Here is a 21,615-nt window from a genome sequence, read left to right on the forward strand (position 1 = left end):
AAAAAAAAAAAACTGTCTCTCACAAAAGAAAAAGAAAAAATTTACAACCGATTATCTCTTTAAAAGAAAAAGAGAATAATGATTGATTGTAAGAACAAAAAAAAAAAAGAAAAAAAAATGACATGGCATAAAAAAGGAAAACACATACCGATAAGAAATAGATCGTATTTTCTCTTTTCTTTTTTTCCCCCTCCTCACCATACCCCACCAGCCTAACGCTCCTCAATCTGTTGCTGGTCGTGAGAGAAAACAAAAAACAGCCATGTCAACATCTTTTTGTTGCTGTTGGTGAGGACTATCTTTCTGTGCTCCCTCCAATAAATGTCCCAGATGCTGTGCCACATTACTCCACAAGCCCAACTCTGCAAAGAATGAATTCGTACCCTTTTCCACGGCAAGACTTTTTTTAAACGTTGATGTATGTGGCGGTAATGGTGTCTGCAATAAAAGTAGTGAGGCCTCCACATTTCCACCACTGAAATATCGTTTAGACTCTACCAAGTATATGGTTCCAGGTACCTCCGCGCGGGGGTCTATATCATTCTCCTCATAAATATAGAGACCCAAATATCGCCGAAGAAATGTAGTACAGAAGAGACGTTCATTTCTGTTAGTATCAAGAAAAAGTGAAGGCCACTCCGCTGCAGCACGCAGTAGCAAATCACGCAGCACTGTCTCAGAAAGAAGTCGGCGAGCGCAGGCCATGAGTTCATGAAGAAGATGAAGAGGCAACCATAAGGTTGATCGCAAAGGAACGTTAAAAAGATCTACCCATTCCCCATCACACAATGGCTGACGAATATACCGACAATTAATACCAGTAATAAAACTAAAACGACACTCAACTACTCCATCGTATCCTACATGCGATTGAAGCGCATTACCAATAACACTCATCAATTCACCATACATTGAAGCATCTTTCCCACAAGTCATCACCCCTGTAGGTACTGACGTTAATGCTGATGTTGATGTTAATGTTGGTGTTTTTGTTTTTCCTTCTGTCCCATGGTTTACGTTACTAATGGCAGTTTCAACTTCTAGATGTGGAGAACTATCGTTTTTAAAGGCATTCAACAAAACTTGCTCAACAACTTCTTTTGCATCACCGTAAATTGAATTATAAAATTGGAACAAAACTTCTCGGCGTCCCTCATGCTTTCCACGCCCAATATATACATATTCCACGTGTTTTGATGTTTCAAGATTAAAAAGTTTTCCTGGAAGTCTAAGAATAACATTCCATCCCTTTTTACTATTTACTTCAAAGAGAGAATCGTTTAGTGGTGGAAGTACTAATGTAAAATACGGTTGACATAAATTGTATATCACCTGCAAACCTCTCTCTCGTAAATCTTTATAAGATAAGGAAGGTGGATTTGGTAGTTGGAGTTCTTTGCGGTAATATCTGTGAATCAAGGAACCAACAGAATTTAATCCTTTAAGTGGAATAACGCGAATAATAGAACTTGTTTTTGCCCCTTTTGGAACATCATAACGAAGTCCTTTTACAATAAAGGTATTATTTTCTTTATCATATTCGTGAATTATCTTTTGAACACCACATTTTCTGGAAAGTATAGTTTGACACTCCTCAATAGTTAACCCAAAATTATTTTTTCGGTTATTAGTTACTTCTTTTACTGGTTTTATAATTTCTTTTCGTGGTTGATACCTATCCACTAGTTCACCAAGTACAACCCATCTTGACGTTCCTTCTGCAGCATCTATAACTTCAATTCTATTTGAGTTATCCGTTTGTTTCTGTAGTTCCCAACGAAAACCACGTCCAACACTGCTATTATCTTGACAATGAAAAACAGCTCCTCCACGTTCCTTAAAATCTGATATAACAAGTTGTGCTCGTTGAAGTAGTACAATTGAGGGTAAAAGCATAGGAAACTGATTTGCCAAAAACATTCGGCACATCATTTCTTTTAAATCTGGAGATATAGTACTCTTTTCACTAGCAAGAATAACTGAGGCATCAGTTGTAATATGAAGCTCAAGTGACACTGTATCTTCATGAGTTGTATATACCTCACTATTTTGCAACATCGCATTAAGAACATTCCGGTATGAAAAAGAGGTTGTTTTCTTAATATCTAACATACCGAAAAGAATATCTTCAACAGGAGTAAGATCAACAGCCCATTGAGCTGCATATTCTGCAAAAGAGTTTCGTACTTGTAGTAAAATTGCCTCCTCCTCTAGTAATATCTCCCGCATTAATGTATCACCAGAGTATAAACGCAATACAAGTTTCCTAGAACCTTTTTCACCTGATGGAGGATCAATTGTGTAGCGAAATTCGGTATCATGTTGCATAATAAGAGCAATAATGTTTTTTGTAAACCTCCAGCGATTAAAAAAACATGGTGTTCGGCGCCGTAATGGCCATTGTGCGGGATCCTCTGAAAATCGTTCAAAAATGGAAAGCAATCTATACTCCAGCCGTTCTAACTCAAGCAGACCAGCAAAGCGAATTCCAAAGAATTCACCTGGTATGAGTGGAACAGGTATACGCACACGTTTCACATACGGTGGCGTTTTATTCATTGAAAGACCGGCGAGGGCACGACCAGCGATGATGTAAGGCACTCGTGCCCCATCACGCAGTGATACAGCCGTAAAACACGCCCACCGACTTCGCCGTACATAACGCACTAACCGCTCAATACCGTTTAAAGTACCCATCTGATCAAAATAAAAGAGTTTGCGTCCCTCAGAGTCAAAGTACTCCAGTCGGTCTGAGACCAATGTACCAGAGACAACACCCATCTTCTTTAGCACCGCCGCAACATCAAGTACACGTACAATAGTGAGTGAATCGTCTTCAGTGGGCTTTGTCGCCTGTTCACTTAAGCCACCCGAAGATTCCGTAGCAGTTGAAACCGCTGATGCTTGTTGTTGTTGTTGATGATGGTGTGAATGATTCTGTTCAGAGAGTACTGGCCGTAGCGGTGTTGCTGGATACCATGGCAACAACGCTGAAAGTGCCGCCGTGGCAGAAACAAAACAACTTACAGGTGTCACCACACGATCCCCCGGTGCGGTAGCCAAGTGATAACCCAAACGCAGAGGACCCACTTTAGTAAATAACTTTATACGAGTTCCCAGTTGAAGTGGTAAACATTCTCGAAGAAACCCCAAGGAAGTAAAAGGATGCAAGTATAATGGTGGCATAGGTACAGTCGTTAATCGGCCTTGATCATTCAACCAAGAATCAATCTCAAGCCTTCCGCAACTCTTCACATAGTCCTCAGCCTTTGTAAATAAAAGACGACCACATAGAAACTCAACAGACGTATAAAACAAAATAGACTGCATAATTGGTTGATCCCAAAGTGAGTGTAGAACTTTCGATACGTATTGTTTCCCTTCCAAATGTGACACACGAACAAGTTTCCCGCTGTTTTCAAGTTTTTCAAGAGTATCTTCATCCATTATTTCTTCTTCTTTTTGCTGCACCTTCGTACTAAAACCAGGGCTACCAAAAATAACTCCCTTTTTATTTTTTAAATTTATTAAATTAATATCACATCTTTCAGTATTTCCAACATCATCCTCTAGTTCCCATGTACCAGAAATAAATTTTTGATTATCGGTACCTTCAGTAGAATACCGTAAAAATTCTAAATTTATTTTGTATAAACTAGAAGAAACAATCCAACGCGTTGCAGAATTTTTGGCAAGAATCATCATAGGATTGGATTTCACTCTATCCTTGAGACAATAGGAACTCATAACTTCATTTTCAGTTTTTGAGGAAAGAAAGTGATGAAAATGTATAGGAAGAGGAGAAGCAGTACCATTAAGAAGAAGCAAACGAGCCTCAAGAAATGAAGCTACTGCTAAATCCTGTTCTTTCTTCTCCGCATCACGCTCAACGACTTGTAAAGCACGACGTAGGAGTTGATCAAGAGAAATTTCAGATGGGAAAGCCGATATATCTTCCAAATGTCGTTTCTCTTTATGTGGTTCCCATGTGTCAATTTCATAAATAGAGCAATGTAATTTCACATTACTATCATATTTGAAGTTATCTAATGTCATTTCTGATGTTGTTTTGGTTTGTGATTCATCCCATATACGTAGCAATACCTGTAGATCCAGTCGGCGCAATAGACGTCTGACGGTTACTGCCTCCTGTACGCAGCGCCTGATGGCATGGCAACCCTTCACAGCATCTCCATCTCCACATTGCTGTAGTAAATGTGTTGCACAAAGTTTAACACCATCAGTCACTTCATCTGGTGAGGTACCTTTTACACCAGATACGAGAACAATATCAATATTCTCCTCGATAAACCAACAGAGGGATCCATCGATAAGTGGCTTTTTCACGGGCACAAGGTCAAGAAGTGTACTCTGCGATCCTAATGCACGCCTAAAGGCCCGATCGACTGAGGCAGATGTGCGTAAAATAAGGCTGCAGCACCGCAGCATTAACTTACGTACGTGCGTGTATGTGTGCGTACGTCTTTACGGGTTATAATTCGTCGCTAATATTTTAATTTTATGTTAAAATCCGCACCTTTTCGTGTGCGTGTGTGCGTCCGTTGTGGATAAATATTTGTGATGAATTGAGGGTGGAGGGAAGGAGTGAGGGGAAGGAAGGGAATAATGTGAAGACAGAGGGAATGCAACGAAAGTTCCCTCTCTATTATTTAACTATATATATATATATATATATATATATATATATATATATATATATATATGTGTGTATGTGTATGTGTGTGTGTGTACCACAAAAGAAGAATAATAAAAACAGCATCACGTAAATATAAAAAGATATATAGAAAAACAAATGAAGGAAAAGGATAAAAAAATCGAACAACAGTAAATTCTTTAGTACGAAACAAAAAAAGGAAAACCAGATAGCGCATTGAGAAGCTTTTCTACCTTCTTCATTGTAATGAAAACGGTATTTCCTCTGTACATTCAAACACACATGAACGAAAACACAAAAAAAAAGCAACAAGAATTCCATAAACTTAGTTGAGGTCTCAAGTTACCTGGTCAATAGCAAAAAACCTCTCATATGACACCCGTGCGAGCAAATCCTTGGTTACATCCATCATTTTTACTTTTTCAAAATCTCTCGCAGCGGCAACATAATTTTGGAGAGATTTATGTGCAAAAGAGCGTCGCAAGAGCACACTAGGGTCATTTGGATCAACACCTAACACAACATCAAGATCAACTAGGGCCCCTGCTGCATCACCAAGATGCTGACGTACTTTAGCACGTTCATCAAAGAACCATACAGGAGGATTAGGATGACGTTCAATAGCAGTAGTTAGTGCAACTTCTGCATCACTATAGTTTTGCTTAGAATACAAATATGCCACTCCCAAAGCGTAGCAGAAATCTGCGCTTTCATGTAGTAATGGTTGAAGAGACACTGCTTGCAGTAAATCTGAAGCTGTTTCATGATATAAATGAAGTGCATACTCTGAACGAGCCCGTAAATAATACAATTCTGCACTTTCGTAACCCTGTTGAATAACACTAGTAGTTACCTCCACAACTTCTGAAAAATTTCCAACAGCGTAGAGACAATCAGCGCGATGCAACAAATATCGGTAATTTTTTGGATTTAGTGAAGCAGCTTCATTAGCAAATTCCAAAGCTTCTGAAAACTTTTCTAGTTTACTTAAGACGACAGAGAGGGAATGCAAAGCCTGGGGTTCACGAAAATTGTATTCAAGAACAGCTTTTGTAAGGTCCAAGTAGGCACCATGAAGATCACCATGCTCAATTAAAGCAGCTCCTCGACGAAAATAAAAAATAGGATTCCCTGGTCCAAGTGTTATGCATCGTGTAAAGGAATCAGCAGCGAGATCGTAATACTTAAGGTCACAATATACCAGACCAATACATTCATGAACGAGCTCATCTTCTTCTTCAAGATTTAAAGCCTTTGAAAAACAATTTAAAGCAGCAAATAATTCACCTTGTAATAAATGTAGTAAACCAGAGTGTACCCATGCCCTACGAAATGTTGGTTTTAGTTCCACAGCTATTCGAAGTTCGGCTTGAGCCTCTCTGTGATGTTCTTGGGCTAAAAAAGCTAAAGCTTTAGAGTAATGATAAGTTTCTCGAGATGGATCTAATGAAATCGCTTCATTCATATCGGTGATAGATTGAGGATACATACCAAGCATAAGAGTTGTATTTCCTCTAAAAAAATGAAGTATCGCTTGTTTTGGACCTTTTAATACAGCATCTTCAAAATGTTTAAGGGAATCTTGCATAAGATTTTGCTGAAATAAGCAAAGACCAATGTTGACATGATATTCACTATTAAGACCGTCAAGTTCTAAAGCTCGTGTAAAGTGTGTTAAGGCCATTTTATATTCCTCACGAGTAAAATGGGCTACACCAAGTAAATTATGTAAAGAATGTGTCTCTTGAATTTCAAGTCCTTTTGTGAGTACTGCCATTGCACCATTTATATCCCCTATATTTAACTTACATGTACCTAAAGCATGCAGTGCACGAAACCGAATAGCTTCTGACATACGTCCCGTCGCTTTATCACCTAACGCCATTCCGAAAAAGTGTTGGGCTAGAGTAGTGCTACCCTGCATTGAATACGAAACCCCCAATTCATACAACCACGTTCCATTATCTGGTTCCACCTCTACTGCTTTTGCAAAATCAATGATGCTTTCTGCTACCTTATTCACCTTACGGTAGATGTTCCCCCTTGCACCGTATGCGGCTGCGAGGCGGCGTCTATCGAGTCCGTACTCCTCCAGTTGAATGGCGAGTGTGAGATCGGCGATGGCCACGTCGTGTCGTCCCTGCCGGGCGGCGATGTGGGCGCGGGGGAGGAGGGCGGGGACGAGGAGGGGGTTGAGGGCGACGGCGCGGGTGAGGTGGGCGAGGGCAGGGGTGGCCAACTCCACCGCGTCGGTGCGGACCCCGCGGGCCTTCTCGACATACTCACGGGCCAATCGCTCCCGGGCCTCCCGCGGCAGGCGACTCATCCCCGACAGTCGGCAAAGAAGAAACACCCACACACTAAGAAATAGATAGATATATAAAGAGAGAAAGTGATAAAGAGAGAAAGAGAGAAGAGAGAGAGGAGACGGTAAAAGTAGGAAAACATGAAAAAAAAACTCAACTTTTTGGGGCTGTGAAAGTATAAATGGGGTCAGATTATATGTATAGATGTACAGATAGCATAGATATTAGGGTGTAGTAGGCCACTCTTGAACATAGGGTGAGAGAGAAAACGGAGAGCCAAAAAGTAAAAAAAAAAACCGTAACCACAACCATCACAAGCTCAATTTAGAAAAGCAATAAAAATATATGTAATCAGTTTTTTTTTCTTTCTTTTTTAGAATATTAATAGAGCAAGTCCAAACCTTTGTCATTTTTACCAGTCTCTATCTCGATCTCTATCCCGTTCAAAATGTCGTAACTCAGCACGCCTAACACCAAGAACAGACTTCTCAGGTGCTGTTACTGGAGAGAAACGCTCCATACACTGGGCTGCCCGAAGAAATTCCTGTTTTACAAGCTGAAATTTTGCAGGATGCAAATGTCTTCCAAGATTTAATCCACCAGTTCCAACATCTTCATATGGGTCTTCAATACAAAAAAAGTAACTAAAAGTTCCTTTTTTATTCTGTGGAAAATTCCAACCAATATCAGATCGTAGACTCCTTCTATTGCGACTTAAACTCACTACTTCCTTCTCATAATCAAAATGATGGGCGTAAAAAATGAAAAACCCATGTAGCAAGCGCCCTAACTCTGCAGGATTACAATCATTTAAGGGAGAAAAATCGGGATACCTTGGTAAATGAGCTGGATGTGGAAGTGACCATGGATCAATCCATTTAACTTGACGTGTAACTAGTAGATAATAAAGAAACATAATGGTAACTGCATAGGATGTAAGCATTGCTGCAGATCCAGCACCAACATTTGTAGCTTTTCCCCATGCTTTAGCAGCCATAGCAGCATGTCTAGCAGCACTCGGGCCATTATGTAGATAGTGACGAATAAGATAGCTGTTTTTGACTCCATATCCTACAAAAGAAATATCCCAACGATACATAAACATTTCAGGAACAAATCTTGGATCAAGTACATCACGTGTATAGTCTTCACGCATACCACGTGTCATGATTTTTCCATCTGGAAAAAAACCAATAGCCTCAATCATTTGTTCTTTTGAAGTACATTGAATTGCGATACGACAACCATAAGTTGTACGATCTACCCAAATACCTTCTACATTTTCACGCCCCATTTTTTCTGCTATATACTCTATTTCACGATCATCAATACATTGATTACGCACATCAAGAAGAGCTGTTCGAGCTTTTCGATCTTCTTCTTCACTTAGTGGTGTATAACGTGCTCTTGCTACCTTCTCATCATTTGCAAACCGTAGTTTTACCACAGGAGTACGTGCTTCTGTAAGGCCAAGAAGATTATTTCGAAGGTAATGTGGTACATATCGTTTCATAACTGTCCACAATTTGTCTGTTCGTTTCGCCTGCACCTCATGAGAAGGGTATGGATCATCAAACATACAAGCCAGGTCTAAATCGCTTCCCCATTCCATCTGTCCATAAGTTACCATAGAACCACAGCAGTACACTTTCGCATCAGGGGTCCATTTATCCGCCAAACCTTGCAATTGCTGCTGCGCTCGAATTGCAGTGCGAAACATGTGTTCAGGTCCAACACGTCTGTTATTCTCCGCTAAGACCGCTTTACCCCACGCGGTATAATGATCAGGAGATGGATTTAATCGAGTAGTTGGCATTGAAACTGCTGTTTGACGATACACCAGAGAATGGCGAATCTGTCTACAGGAACTGACGCGCATTAGCAGTTGTCCCGTATTATTTCTACTTTCCTTTCACCTCACCTTCACTGATTAAAACACAAAAAAAAAGCAACGAAGAAATCAAGGAAGAAAACAATTAACCCTTTTCTTTTCTGAAGGAAAAAAAAACACAACTGCACACACACACAGTGCAAGAAAAAAAACAAATCAAAGGCAATAAATCATAAAAACGTATGAATCTTATCATGAGTAACTCACTAAAAAGAAACCGGATAAAAAAAAACTCGCAAGACTTAGAAAAAAAAAAATAGACACGTATAGGAAAGCAAAAAGAACAGAAAAAAAGGCAATACAATACAATAAATTAGAAATATTTTACACAGCGTTCAGTCTCACTCTTTTCGTCGTCGTTTTCCCAAACGACTACGACTACTGACCCGCTTTCGTCGTGGAATTGAAAATGGTACTACCTTTTTATTTATTCTATGAAACTGAAGTTGTGTTTTGCGGCGATGTTCCCATGGTTTTACAGGATTATCACTCTGCCACAGTCCACGACGAGCAGCACGTGCTTCCATCATCATTTTATGAAGCCGTGAGTTTGTCACAAAACCGCTATCCATTGCCCATGCCCATCCATCATTTACCATAGACACCTGCACACTCACATAATCTAAAGAAGTATCTGAGATTGGACGGTGTATGGAGACATCCGCTATCAGTCCACCCCACTCATCAATACCAGCAGCAGTGCATATCACCTCAGATAAAGAGAAATGTTCTTTTTTACCCTTATAGTGTTCTTTTTCTTCTAAAAGTAGCTTCTTTAAGTATATACGTGCTTCCTTGCCATACGGCTGATCTAATTCTGGTGCATCAACAAGACGAAGACGTACACGCACCATTTTTCCTTCTTTTGTAGTACCATAGAATGTATTACCATCTATTACAAATTTGGGTGATATTACGACTGAACGTCCAATCAGCACACTTGGTTTATCGTGCTGTATATATGGAAGAAGCACCGCTGCAATCATCACAGCCACTGCCACATAATACCTCCAGATACTGTTAGCAGAAAGGAGCGCCATGGTACTAAACTAACCCTCGTGTCCCTTTTGTTACGATAAATAAAAAAAAAATGATTCCAAATGAATGAATGCAGAAGAGAGGAGACAAAGTGGAGAAAGGAGGAAAAAAGAGAAAAAAAGATTACATATAAAATAAAATCCATATATTATCCTCCGAAAAAAAAAAACACTTTTCTTTTGACACACTGATAACAAGAAGAAGTCTTTCCAGGGAGGATAAGTAAAGTCATTCCACCTTTACTGTACATAACCTCCTTGATCAAGGTTTATATACCATCGCAAAGATCCTTCCACATGCAATCCGCTTTCCTGTGCAGTTCATCACGGCCACAACGCCATGTGAGACTTATGCGGTCTCCTCGGTGTAATGGTGGAAGAAAATCAGCCAAAATATCTACACGCTTTTCCGAAATACCATGTTTCCACGCATAGCGTGCTTCTCCTGTCATAAGTAGCAAACTCTTCGGTGGTAATAATACGCCAACAGGTGCCGCTACTTCTGGAGATCGATCATATCGACTAAACTCCATTACAGTGTGAGAACCAAGTGAGACAACAAGGATACAGTCAGAAAAAGGGGAATGTGCATCCACGTGATGGGCGATACCTGGTGGTGTTATTGTTGATGTCTTACTATCATAGTTGTAAAAATTCACAGTAAGTTGATCAAAGGAACAAGACTTGAAAAAAGTAGGGTAATCATAGATTTCATACGATGAATCTTCATTACGAAGACGACGCTGCATCCAATTATAAAAAGCTGGATTCGCATTCACTGACTCCCCAACCTTGCCTAATTTATTTACACCATAGTAAAAACGTCGATTAAAGTGTGCAACACTACGACGGGCTAGAGTTTCCTTTTCAAGAATTGCAGCTGTAGGGCCTTTTAGTTCATCCCATATTGTATCGTGTTCATCCTGTGTAATAAAATCTTCCACAATAAAAATTCCAGGAACTTCGGTAATACGTTTACACAAAATCATACTTTGAATAGTATTAGTCTCTGTCTGTGGTTGCTTCTCAGAAAAAAGCAAAAGTTTTTCGGCTCCTATCGTTATTGGTTGAAAAATGTCTTGTAAAAGATGAAGTACCGCATCTGCTTTACAGTAAAGCATATACAACAAGGAGAGAGTACGATTAGGAGAAGATCCACTTTTCCAAATATTTGGCACAGGAATCATATAAACTAAAGCAACTGAACCTTCATTAGGTACTTCAATCTCCACTGGATCCATATCCAGTGATAATGTTAACGTTTTCACCTTACCACTTGGAGAAACCAGTGCAAAGGGAAGTAGTGAGCTAAAGTATATTCTTATATCTTCACTTTTCAATCGTGTCTGTGCTAGAATCACCTGACGTAGATCAAACGGTGTGGTTCCCGCCTGAACTCCAGCATTTAACGCAATAAACCCTAATGATTCCTGATTGTCTGGAGTTCCGGTATACGCTGCAAGGGGTGACACATACTTTGTCAAGCACAATATCCACTTGCGACAACGGCTACGTGCCTTTGCAAGTTCCTTGGGGGAATAATCCATCATACTCGTCATATAAAAAAAAACACACAAGCTAATAGTGATATACACACCGGCAACAAGAAAAACCTTTCCTTTTTTTTTTTTGGCAGTATATTATTAATGTTTGAGAGCTTTGTTATGTTTATTGCTTATATATTAGTACCACTGTAAACTTTACACCCAGCCCACCCTTCCCTGTTCAAAAATCAACCTTTTAGTCAAATCGTATGGTTTACTGCGTCCTGATGCAAGCCTTGAGCATCCACCGCTGGAAGGACAAGCACACATAGAAAGAGAGATACATAGAAAGATAACAAAAAAAAAGGGAGTACAAAGAAGCACAAAGAAAAGCAGAATAAAGAAAGAAATCACATAGGCACACATAGAAAAAAAGAGATAGAAACATTTATTTCTTATAGGAAGAAAGGATGAAAAAAAAAAAAATGCTTCACATACCAATAAAGAAAACTAGATGTCAAATAAAAAAGAAAAAAATAAATAATAAATAATAAATAAAACACTCCACGAAACACATGCCAACTACCTCTGACACCTGGTGCAAAGGCAAATCTCACACGATGCACAGTACCAAACACGCCTATGAGTAGCCATATCCTCACGACGCAGAACATTCTCACCGCACTTGTGGCACAACACCAGCGATTCCCACTGAGTTCGTGGAATGCGACGATAAATTTCATTTAACGTCCCGGCAAATCTTCCATTACGATTGCACTTTGGACATACAATAGGCCTCTGCTGCGCGTTTAGTGCCTCACCATAATAATTATGTGAAACATCCGTCTTGAAGATGCGATCCTCACCGGCCATGCGTCAACGAGAGCTGTATCTCTAATCAAAATTTAACCCTCTTCACACCTACTGGTACTATAACTTTAATTACTATAGCAACAAGAGGATACTCATGTATTGCTCCCAAGAATGGGGTTGTGAAAAACAACAGCAACCAAACGCGTTTGAAGACACAGAGACATATCAAGGAAAAAAAAAAACCAAACAAGAAAGAAAAAAATGAACTGATTTAATGTACAAGAAAAATTAAAAATAATAAAGCTTATATCAGAAAAATTAAATAAATGTGCAGCAACTGAAGTAAAAATGAACAAAAAAAACATGAAATTATGTAAAAATATATAGTTTTGAAATTACTCGCTACCACCACCATCATTATTATTCCAATCTTCGGATTTTAAACCTGCATTGGTGTTTTTGTGTTCCCAAGCACGAAACCGCCTCTCGCGGTTCTGATGATATTCACGGCGCTTATTCTTTTCCTCTTCCTCTGTTGGGGCAACGTAGAGCCACCCATCGTCTATATCATCATTTCTATCATTATTATTCGTTCCCGCTTGGACATCCACAACGTTGCTATCTTTACAACACGTGACATCATCTGTTTCAAAACGTGCTTTCTTAAGCTTCAACGTATCATCATTACCTTCTACTACAGTCTCACCCGCACCTTCCATTTCTTTTTCTTCCTTGCTACCCTTATTATCGTTATTAGTCTTCTCGTCCTCTACCTTCTGCTTACCAACAGTCTTCTTCACAGTCTCGATACACCAGTTATGCACACGCAGAGAACGCAAAAAGGCGGTCATCTCTGAACACACCGGATGTCGTCCGGCGGTGGCGGGGTGATACTCCTTTAGTGTGCTGAGATGCGAATCTTCCATCTCCCAACACGGCCGTGTGATACGACGTGCCACATCACGTGCTGCGAGAAGTGTATCTGCAGATGGTGTACGATTGAGATCAAGATCCACAATATCAGCAGCCACTGCAGTAGTGGCAAACTGAGAGGCTCGCTCTGATACAACACCACACCACTCATCCTCCAGTGAATGGAAACGCAGAGAACCACTATTGCGTACCACGCGATCATACAATTGATAGGAAGAAAGATAGAGATATAAGTAGGGTCCAGGGGCAAGTGGACATGAAAGACGACGTTCAGTTGAAAGTGACTCCTCAAATATTGTTTCCCTAGCACCACGAATTACCGCTAACGTCATTCCAACTATTTTTCTTATCATATTGAACAGAAACGAATTCCCTTCTATTTGAAACACTACAAAAGGAAGCGGAACATCACTAGGTAAACCATGACACTCTGTAACTTGATGGTCAATCACTCCATCTATAGTATCACCATTTCTATGAATAACATCACTGGCCGTGGTGACATCCGATGTCTTTTCTGCTTCAGAAATAATCTTCAATCCATCCTGATACTCTGTCATGGTTGGACCCATTACATTTTGTGGAAGTAAAAACACACGTGGGGCAATCTCACATCGTGATACCGTACGTACAGCTTCACCACTATTGGGTAAAACAGCTTTCCGATTCATCACAGCTCCTCCTCGTTGAAACAGATCAACAGAAAAGTTATGAAAGCGATGAGTACCAACCACATACTTCTGTAAAATTTCATTTCCACGTGCCACAGATGCTGCAAGGGTGGAAATCCACGTTTCGGCCTCATCTGAGTGAAGATCAATAGTGGAGGAATTTTCTCCATAGCGACGAAGGGAGTCTGCAGATTGTGGGAATTTTTCATGTAAAGTTTTCCATGTATCACAAGGTGGAAGTAATGCATAGGCTGGAATTAAGTAGCGATACACACGTCGATTACAGCAAAAACGAGGAATAAAATTTCCCATAAGAGGTGAAACCCGCGCCACACGTACTGTTAACGGCAGTACGGCATTTAATTTACCCGACAACTGTTCACATCCTCCCAACGCTTCAAGCTTTTCCGTTGCCACAAAGAGAGAGATGACATTCCGTACAGCGTGAACTCCACGATCTGTACGGCAGGAACGTGAAAAGTGATGCGCATCACCGATAACGCGTCCACGTTCTACAGCATCAATGATTCCAATATCTTTTAGTGCCTGCACAATAACACCCTCAACAGTGTGATGTGTGGGCGCATGTGTTTGTAGCTGCAGCCCGCGGTAACCGGTGCCGCAGTACATGACGCAGAGACCAATGAGAGTGTGATCTCTGGGAGCTTTTCGTACACATATCCGGCGACCCTCATAAACCTTACGTCGTGCCATTGTCAGGAGATGCTGGATAAGAAAAATAATTAAAAAAAAAGAGGAGAGACCTTGACTTTCCTCTGATTTACTCCAAATAAAAAAAAAGAGAGAACATTTCACAAGACACAAAGCAGAAAGAAATTTCGAAATAAAAATAAAAAAAGGACACAGAGGGATAAAGAAAACAAAAAAAAACAGCATGTAAATATGGAAAAATACACATAAAATAAGGTTTTAATGCAGTGCATGTCCTGTTAATTGTGTAACGGCATTGAAGTACAATAGGTAGAAATGCAACCAAACAAGATAAATATATATAGGAAAGGAATAAAATAAGAAAAAAAAAACACTATATATATACTTTCTTATTATTATTCCTTTTCTTTATCTGCCATATTTTCATGCTGTTGTGACGCTCTTTCCACTTGCTTTAAAATTGCATTTATTGTGAATGTCACTGCTGCTACAGTTTCACTCTTTTCACCCTCTTCAGATGTAATAAAACTCTGACCCTTGTCTTCTGCAATCGATAGCATTGGATCAATAGGAATAGAACCAAGAAACTCCACCTCGTACATCTCTGCAAGCTTTTTACCACCACCACGTGAGAAAATATCTGTACAGTGAGCGCAGTGTGGGCACACAAACCCTGACATATTCTCTACTATACCCAGACATCGAATACCCATTTTATGACAAAACGACAACTCCTTTTTCACATCATCTGTAGCAACATCTTGCGGTGTTGTAACAATTACCGCACCGGCGGGATTCAATGGCCGCAGAACTTCACAGAGTGTGAGATGTTCATCACTTGTTCCTGGAGGTGTGTCAATAATGAGAAAATCCAATGTTCCCCAGTGTACATCTGTGACGAACTGTCGTATCATCGCATCCTTTTTTGGTCCACGCCATACCACCGCATCATTTTCACTCGGGAGTAAAAAGGCAATAGACATAATTTTAAGATCACCAGAATGCAGTGATGGTGATGATGATGAATTCGCCAAAAGTGAGATTGGTTCCCAACCATTCTCACCACGGTATACATCACGACTCGCCACGCCGCATATTGTTGGTACACTTGGACCACAAATATCAACATCAAGCAAACCAACTTGTTTCCCATGAGTATGCGTTAACGCGAGAGCTAGTTGACAGGCCACAGTAGACTTCCCCACACCACCCTTACCACTTACCACAAGGATAATGTGTTTCACATTCGTTAAAGAAGAGATCATTCTTCCTAATGATTCATTGCACAGCCAAGAACCCAAAGGAAAATCAAAACAAAAAATAGGAATAACAATAACAGTATGAATAATATTGGAAATAACTACGTAGAGTCCAGGGGAATAAGGAAATTTGAGAAAACGAGAGAGAGTGAGAGAGAGAATAAGGGGGATTAAAAAAAAACCCATCCTCTTTTTATACCCGTACTGTATACGTAGGCCCATGAGAATATATATATATATATATATATATATATATATATTCCTATCAATTTCCCTTTGCCTTAGCCCTTTCTGTTCTTTCTTTTTTCTTTGTTTCTGTGGGCATATGCATTCATGATATTACTTTACGAGAAGTCTTTACTTCCTCTCCCTTCTCCGTGTCATTCGCGAGATCTTCCAATGCCTGCCAAATTTCCTCCACTTGTTGAATTAATGTGGATGGATTCGTCAGATCTAGCACGTAGTAACTCACCTCGTCTCCAACTTCTTCCAGTCGCCTGCGTTCACGCTCTTGACGATCTCGCAAGTACAGTATTACACCCGAAAGACTCCGCATCCCACAGATGTACATCGCCAAACACACCACAACAGTAACTCCAACAACGGCGTAGAGTGAACCCCACATAAGTGCTTTCCATGCAAGTAATACTTGCTGTGGAGATGGTGGTAGTACTTCATTCTTTCCATCCCCATCACCATAGCGTTCCTCATCCATAATCTCTTCCACAGTATCACTATTAGGCCAAAGTGGTGGTTCATGAGTGCTACTACACTTCGTCTCTTGTGTCTTATTGTGAATGTATCGAGCTTCCAGTTCCCGTGCGGAGGAAAGTTGTTTTTCTAACTCTGCACGGGATGGAATCATATCCGCCACCTCACGGGCCGATGGTACATTTGTCTCATTTACTTCATGTGGCTGCAGCCGAAAGGAGGTTGTGCTGCGGTACGGCCGGGGAGTGTCAAAACACACACGCACTGCATTGCATAGTGATAGTGATAGTAATTGTGGAGACACAGTTGTACCACACACACGAACAGCCGTCGCAGTGGTACACCGCCGCATTAGCCACGCAGTCCACTATACATGTAATATGGGATATTTATATAAATATAAATAAAAGAAAAAAAAATTGTGAACGATATAAGAAAAAATTTCACAAGTATAGGTATCTATTAACCAGTGTAATACTCATTCACACGAAGAGGGTAAAAAGAAGAGTAAGAAATAAAAAACAAAACACATTTACTAGGAAATATAATGGAAAAGAAGAAGTTTATTCGAAAATGCGGCAATAAAAAAAATTGAATAGAACGAGTGCACACTTACATACGCAGATACACATGTAGTCTTTTTGGGGAAAATAAATCAAAAAAAAAACAATAATAGAAGTTGGCAACCGAGGAATCCATATCATTTCATAATACAACATCTTAATCCTTCTCTGAATCCTTTTTTTTTCTTTTTTTTAGGTATCACGGGTTCCAAAGACCTTCTGCAACGTTTCGTGCCATCACTGCCGCACCCCCAGCTGAGAGATACGAGCAGTCACGCCAATTAGATGCGTGTTTTCCAGTACTATTCATCTGAAAATAATCATGATAGGCAATTAAAATACTACGCATTCCAACACGTTGTCCTCCATCAGCTGTCCTCTTCATTAAACCTGCATTCGCCACCTGATAAGATGAAACCTCCTTCTCATAAAACTTACATTTCTCACTGCATACCTTTTTCTGTTCACCTTCCGTATGACAAAAGGTTGACACAAGATTATCCACAGAAGTTTCTCGTTCCATATTTTTATCGCTAGCGCTTTTATTCCCTTTTGTAGCAGAGTCAGGAGAATGAGTAGAAGCTTCACTAGAAACCGTGTGCACAGGATACCCAATTGGAACACTTACATACCAGACACTTTTCAGCAAACGCGTATAACGTGGTTTCTTACGCAAGTAGCGACTAATAGTTTTCCGTACATACGTCTGTGCATCAAAGAGTGTTTGGTGAATTAAATTGGTATTTCCATTGGCCCATGAGGCATTTGCTCCGGGGAGCACATTTATAACAATAACAAGGTGTATCCCTGTACAAGGATCACGTTTATCAATAAAAAAAGAACTCTTTCGTGAAAGAAGTTTTTCAAATACGCGGTAGAGTCCAGGAAGGAAACGTCGAATTGCAAAAAAATCATTTTTAAATGGAAGTACTGACTCCATATCTCCCAAAAAAGTAGTTTTTACTGGGACTGCTACGGTATCATGACTATAAGATATATTGAATTTATTCGTCACTGGAGTACAATTACTTCTATGGTATGGCGTTAATCCTATATCTTCACGCAACGGTGTAAAGAATGCTGAACTAAATAAACCACTATTCATATTTGTTGATATCACATTTCCTGTTTTGTTTCTCAGTGCAGAGACCACAAGTGGTGCTATTTGTATACGTTCAATATTTTTTGTTTTGGTAGTACGAGAAACAGGAGCACCCACATCCACAACATGCAAAAGTAATAATGAACTATTATGCTTTTTACACCCACATGTTTCGTCACTACTACTTACTCCTCCTACTGCATAATGTGGTAATACCATATCCGTACACCATGAACTATCAAGATCTTTATCACAAAACATCGCAGAACCACCTACACAATTAGCAATACGACCACTTTTACACTTAAAAGTATCAGAAACTAAACATAATAGAAAAACTGCAACCATTATAGCAACCTCCATTTTTCTCGTAAGCCATGGAGCCTCATTAACGGGCATTCGAACCAACCACACACTGGTATATGTCTATTGGTCCTTAACAATTCTCTATATATTCCTGAACGTTTACTTTGACTCTCTTTGTTCCTTTTTTTTATTTTTCTTCCTTCCTTCCTTCTTTGGTACTGATCCTTTTCTATTTTTTTTTTTTTCGTTGTTTGTTTTTTCTCCTATCTTGTTAGGAACAACCAAACACCACCCCCAACCTTCTTCTCCTTATTGTCACTGCAGTTGAAACCTCAATTTAACTGCACTCTTCCCACCCAACGAAGGTTAGACGGGGGAGCGAATGTCAGAGAAAAACAAACACAAAAACACCCCCTCCCCCGAAAAAGAAAAAAAGAAATCAGCTAAGAGAGAGATAGAAGAATAAGAAAAAAAGTATTAAACACAGAGACATGAAGCGTGAAATATAATACACAGACAAGAGAAAGAAAGAGCAAAGTAACAATAACAAAAACAAACAAATACAAGAGGATACAGAAACGAAAAGTAAACTAATGAACTAATGAAAGAGAAAATGAAACAGAGTTGAATCAAAAAAAAAATGAAAAAATCAATTAAAAAAAGGAAAAAGGAATGAACCGAGAGACAAACATCAATAATAATGATGATGTTAAGAATAGGGTTTCTATACCCATCTCCACAGTATCACATGATCAGACGCATTTCTCACCATCATAACCTTGTTTTTCTTTTTTTTTCTTGTTTATTTGCCTTCATACCTATTCTTCTATTCACTCCATTTTTCCTTTATTCTGCTATTTACTTTCACTCTTCCTATTCTCTCATTATTTTCCTTTTACTCCTCTGTACCATTCATAATTGCTATTATTTCTCTTCTTTAGTCAATATACTAATATATATATATATATATATATATATATACTGAAATATATATATAGACGTATGTAATACACCCCATTCCTTAAAAATCTCATAACTGTTCTTCTTCTTATTTCATTTACTTTTCCCTCACTATTCATTTCTGTTCATCATTCCACATATATGTAATTATATATATACATATGTATATATAATATTTTCTGCAACACTTCTAATTGTGGAATTAGAGGATGTTACAATACACATATATCGCTCTGGTTGTGTCACAAAAAAGAACAGGAAAAGGGATCATATAAAAAGAATGACGAGAGAAAGAAGGAAAAAAAAAGGAATATTACAAACAAAAAATATGTTAAAAAAAAACATCACACGCTTACAGTTCTTCTTCTACATCACCCGAGAAGAAGAATAAATCTTTCTCTCTCTCTCTTCTACACACATAAAGAGTCCCATTCATTGCAATTCTCTACGAGAAGAGCATCAAAAAGGCCAACATCAGTGCAAACAGACCAATAGCCTCTGTAAGCGCGAAACCCAGAATGGCGTAGTTAAACAACATCTTTGTCAGGTTTGGCTGGCGGGCGCAGGCAACCAGCAGATTACCAAAGATCGTACCAATGCCAAGACCCACACCAGCGAGGGCAATGGCGGCAAGGCCGGTGCCCACATAGTGCAGTCCCTGAACAGAAATAGCCACCGTAGAGGCACGGCGAACAGACAACGCTGAGGGAGTGGCCACAGCTGCACGGCGGGCCACAGGCTGAAGAACGAGACGGCGCATCATCTTTTTTTTTTCTTCTTATCTGTTTAACGAACTGTGTGCGTGTGTGACTAGTGTCGTTTAGTAGATAGTTAAAACTACGAAAGAGCAGCAAAGGGGAAAGAAGAGAGGAGGAAAAAAGAGATATGTATACATTGATAATTAAAAAAATTAAAGAAAGAAGGAAAGAAAAAAAAGGAGTCGGAAGAAATCAAAATGGATTTACCCTCCAAAGAGAAATAACATCACGATAGCGTTAAAATAGAAAGAAAAAAAAAACAAGAATCCCAAAACAAAATTTTCATCGAATAGTCCAATAAAATAACGACATATATGTCGACGATGCATTATTACAATAAATCATCTTCCACTGTTGGAGAAGCCAATGGATCCAGTGAGACTGTTCCTGCTGCTGCAGCAGAAGAAGCTGGCGATCCAAGTAGAGGATCGTTAATTGCGGCAGCTGGAGGTGCATCAAATAAAACGTCATCCAAAACATCACCTTTTTTATCTATTGGGGATGTAATAAGTGAAATAACCTTTTTTTTTCTCACGGGCATTTATGAGTTCAAACTTTTCACTGTTCTGTGCACTGATGCGATCACTGTGTACCCGTACCTCACCATTCACTGTAGCAAGAAACTTTTCAAGGCGAAATAACGCTTCCAACTCCTTTTCAAGTTCCGAATATACCGAATCCAAATGTGCTTCTATTTCCATTATCTTGGCATTTCCACCACTCTTTTTCACAGATAATTCCTTCTTTGGAGTGTCAATTTCATTTTCCAAGGCATTTTCCTCCTTCTGTTGTGCACGATGTCGAAGTGTAAGATTCTCTTCATGTTTTTTATTCGCTTTCGATAACACCTCTGCCACTTCCTTTTCCACCAATGCCTCTTCATTCATACTGGCTGCTGTCATTTCCTCCTGCAGCTTCGTTACAGTCTCCAGTACACCTTCACACTCTTCATGCTTATCCGCCACCTCGCGGTGTAATTGCATTTGTGTATGTTCCACACTCGCCTTCTTTTTAAGTGCGGCGACTCCCTCGGCGTGTGCGGCCGCCTGCGCCTCCACTTCCTGCAGTTGTGCCTGCAATTGCAACACATCTCGCAATCCATCTTCCGTGTACTCTTCGAGAATTGTGCGCTGTCGTTTAATCTCGGCCACTTCACGCGGGGTGCGATATCCCTCCGCCCGCCTATCGCTGTAATACGCGGCGATCTCCTCATCGCTGGGAATATCACGCAGGGTGACGGTGTGACCGCGATGGGCCTCCAACGCCTTCACAAGAATTGTGGTGAACTTCTGCAGAGCGGCGGCGTTTGGAAAGCTGACATGTACATCCACTTGCTCGGGTGATGTTAACACCAAGTGATTCTCAGTATTTAAGAAGGAGAGTAGTTTCTTTTCCTTGGCTTTTTTTTTTGGTATATTTCAGTTATTTTATCATATGGGGCAACACGATCCATAACACCATTAAAGTCCACCAT

The 21,615-nt window shown here is 39.8% G+C and overlaps 13 protein-coding genes across 13 annotated transcripts; 1 reads left to right on the top strand and 12 right to left on the bottom strand.

Moving 5' to 3' along the window:
• Positions 1–222: 222 nt before the first annotated feature.
• LSM04_002819 (uncharacterized protein) lies at positions 223–4,449 on the bottom strand (the record flags this gene model as incomplete). Its single annotated transcript, XM_067331255.1, has 1 exon — positions 223–4,449. The coding sequence occupies one exon, from the start codon at positions 4,447–4,449 to the stop codon at positions 223–225; it is 4,227 nt and encodes a 1,408-aa protein (XP_067192119.1).
• Positions 4,450–5,012: 563 nt separating this feature from the next.
• On the bottom strand, positions 5,013–7,001 carry LSM04_007710 (uncharacterized protein; the record flags this gene model as incomplete). Its single annotated transcript, XM_067331256.1, has 1 exon — positions 5,013–7,001. One exon carries the CDS (start codon positions 6,999–7,001, stop codon positions 5,013–5,015), a length of 1,989 nt encoding a protein of 662 aa, XP_067192227.1.
• Positions 7,002–7,393: 392 nt separating this feature from the next.
• On the bottom strand, positions 7,394–8,860 carry LSM04_003122 (PAP/25A-associated; the record flags this gene model as incomplete). Its single annotated transcript, XM_067331257.1, has 1 exon — positions 7,394–8,860. One exon carries the CDS (start codon positions 8,858–8,860, stop codon positions 7,394–7,396), a length of 1,467 nt encoding a protein of 488 aa, XP_067192122.1.
• Positions 8,861–9,213: 353 nt separating this feature from the next.
• Positions 9,214–9,912, bottom strand: LSM04_006604 (Staphylococcal nuclease (SNase-like); the record flags this gene model as incomplete). Its single annotated transcript, XM_067331258.1, has 1 exon — positions 9,214–9,912. The coding sequence occupies one exon, from the start codon at positions 9,910–9,912 to the stop codon at positions 9,214–9,216; it is 699 nt and encodes a 232-aa protein (XP_067192194.1).
• Positions 9,913–10,178: 266 nt separating this feature from the next.
• Positions 10,179–11,468, bottom strand: LSM04_006152 (Alpha-ketoglutarate-dependent dioxygenase AlkB-like; the record flags this gene model as incomplete). The annotated part of the gene is made up of 1 exon (XM_067331259.1): positions 10,179–11,468. One exon carries the CDS (start codon positions 11,466–11,468, stop codon positions 10,179–10,181), a length of 1,290 nt encoding a protein of 429 aa, XP_067192184.1.
• Positions 11,469–11,975: 507 nt separating this feature from the next.
• Positions 11,976–12,266, bottom strand: LSM04_001971 (uncharacterized protein; the record flags this gene model as incomplete). Its single annotated transcript, XM_067331260.1, has 1 exon — positions 11,976–12,266. The coding sequence occupies one exon, from the start codon at positions 12,264–12,266 to the stop codon at positions 11,976–11,978; it is 291 nt and encodes a 96-aa protein (XP_067192095.1).
• Positions 12,267–12,601: 335 nt separating this feature from the next.
• LSM04_000060 (Pseudouridine synthase I) lies at positions 12,602–14,524 on the bottom strand (the record flags this gene model as incomplete). Its single annotated transcript, XM_067331261.1, has 1 exon — positions 12,602–14,524. The coding sequence occupies one exon, from the start codon at positions 14,522–14,524 to the stop codon at positions 12,602–12,604; it is 1,923 nt and encodes a 640-aa protein (XP_067192057.1).
• Positions 14,525–14,877: 353 nt separating this feature from the next.
• On the bottom strand, positions 14,878–15,747 carry LSM04_002200 (Flagellum site-determining protein YlxH/ Fe-S cluster assembling factor NBP35; the record flags this gene model as incomplete). The annotated part of the gene is made up of 1 exon (XM_067331262.1): positions 14,878–15,747. The coding sequence occupies one exon, from the start codon at positions 15,745–15,747 to the stop codon at positions 14,878–14,880; it is 870 nt and encodes a 289-aa protein (XP_067192100.1).
• Positions 15,748–16,072: 325 nt separating this feature from the next.
• On the bottom strand, positions 16,073–16,804 carry LSM04_003279 (uncharacterized protein; the record flags this gene model as incomplete). The annotated part of the gene is made up of 1 exon (XM_067331263.1): positions 16,073–16,804. The coding sequence occupies one exon, from the start codon at positions 16,802–16,804 to the stop codon at positions 16,073–16,075; it is 732 nt and encodes a 243-aa protein (XP_067192125.1).
• Positions 16,805–17,214: 410 nt separating this feature from the next.
• LSM04_006292 (uncharacterized protein) lies at positions 17,215–18,516 on the bottom strand (the record flags this gene model as incomplete). The annotated part of the gene is made up of 1 exon (XM_067331264.1): positions 17,215–18,516. One exon carries the CDS (start codon positions 18,514–18,516, stop codon positions 17,215–17,217), a length of 1,302 nt encoding a protein of 433 aa, XP_067192186.1.
• A 1,312-nt stretch (positions 18,517–19,828) lies between these two features.
• LSM04_005818 (V-ATPase proteolipid subunit C-like domain) lies at positions 19,829–20,146 on the bottom strand (the record flags this gene model as incomplete). The annotated part of the gene is made up of 1 exon (XM_067331266.1): positions 19,829–20,146. The coding sequence occupies one exon, from the start codon at positions 20,144–20,146 to the stop codon at positions 19,829–19,831; it is 318 nt and encodes a 105-aa protein (XP_067192180.1).
• A 483-nt stretch (positions 20,147–20,629) lies between these two features.
• On the bottom strand, positions 20,630–21,615 carry LSM04_002739 (uncharacterized protein; the record flags this gene model as incomplete). Its single annotated transcript, XM_067331267.1, has 2 exons — positions 20,630–21,471; positions 21,588–21,615. 2 exons carry the CDS (start codon positions 21,613–21,615, stop codon positions 20,630–20,632), a joined length of 870 nt encoding a protein of 289 aa, XP_067192115.1.
• Positions 21,131–21,484, top strand: LSM04_006126 (uncharacterized protein; the record flags this gene model as incomplete). The annotated part of the gene is made up of 1 exon (XM_067331268.1): positions 21,131–21,484. One exon carries the CDS (start codon positions 21,131–21,133, stop codon positions 21,482–21,484), a length of 354 nt encoding a protein of 117 aa, XP_067192183.1.

Source organism: Trypanosoma melophagium (assembly GCF_022059095.1).
Source record: "Trypanosoma melophagium isolate St. Kilda chromosome Unknown ctg20segment0, whole genome shotgun sequence".
Classification (NCBI taxonomy): Eukaryota; Euglenozoa; class Kinetoplastea; order Trypanosomatida; family Trypanosomatidae; genus Trypanosoma; species Trypanosoma melophagium.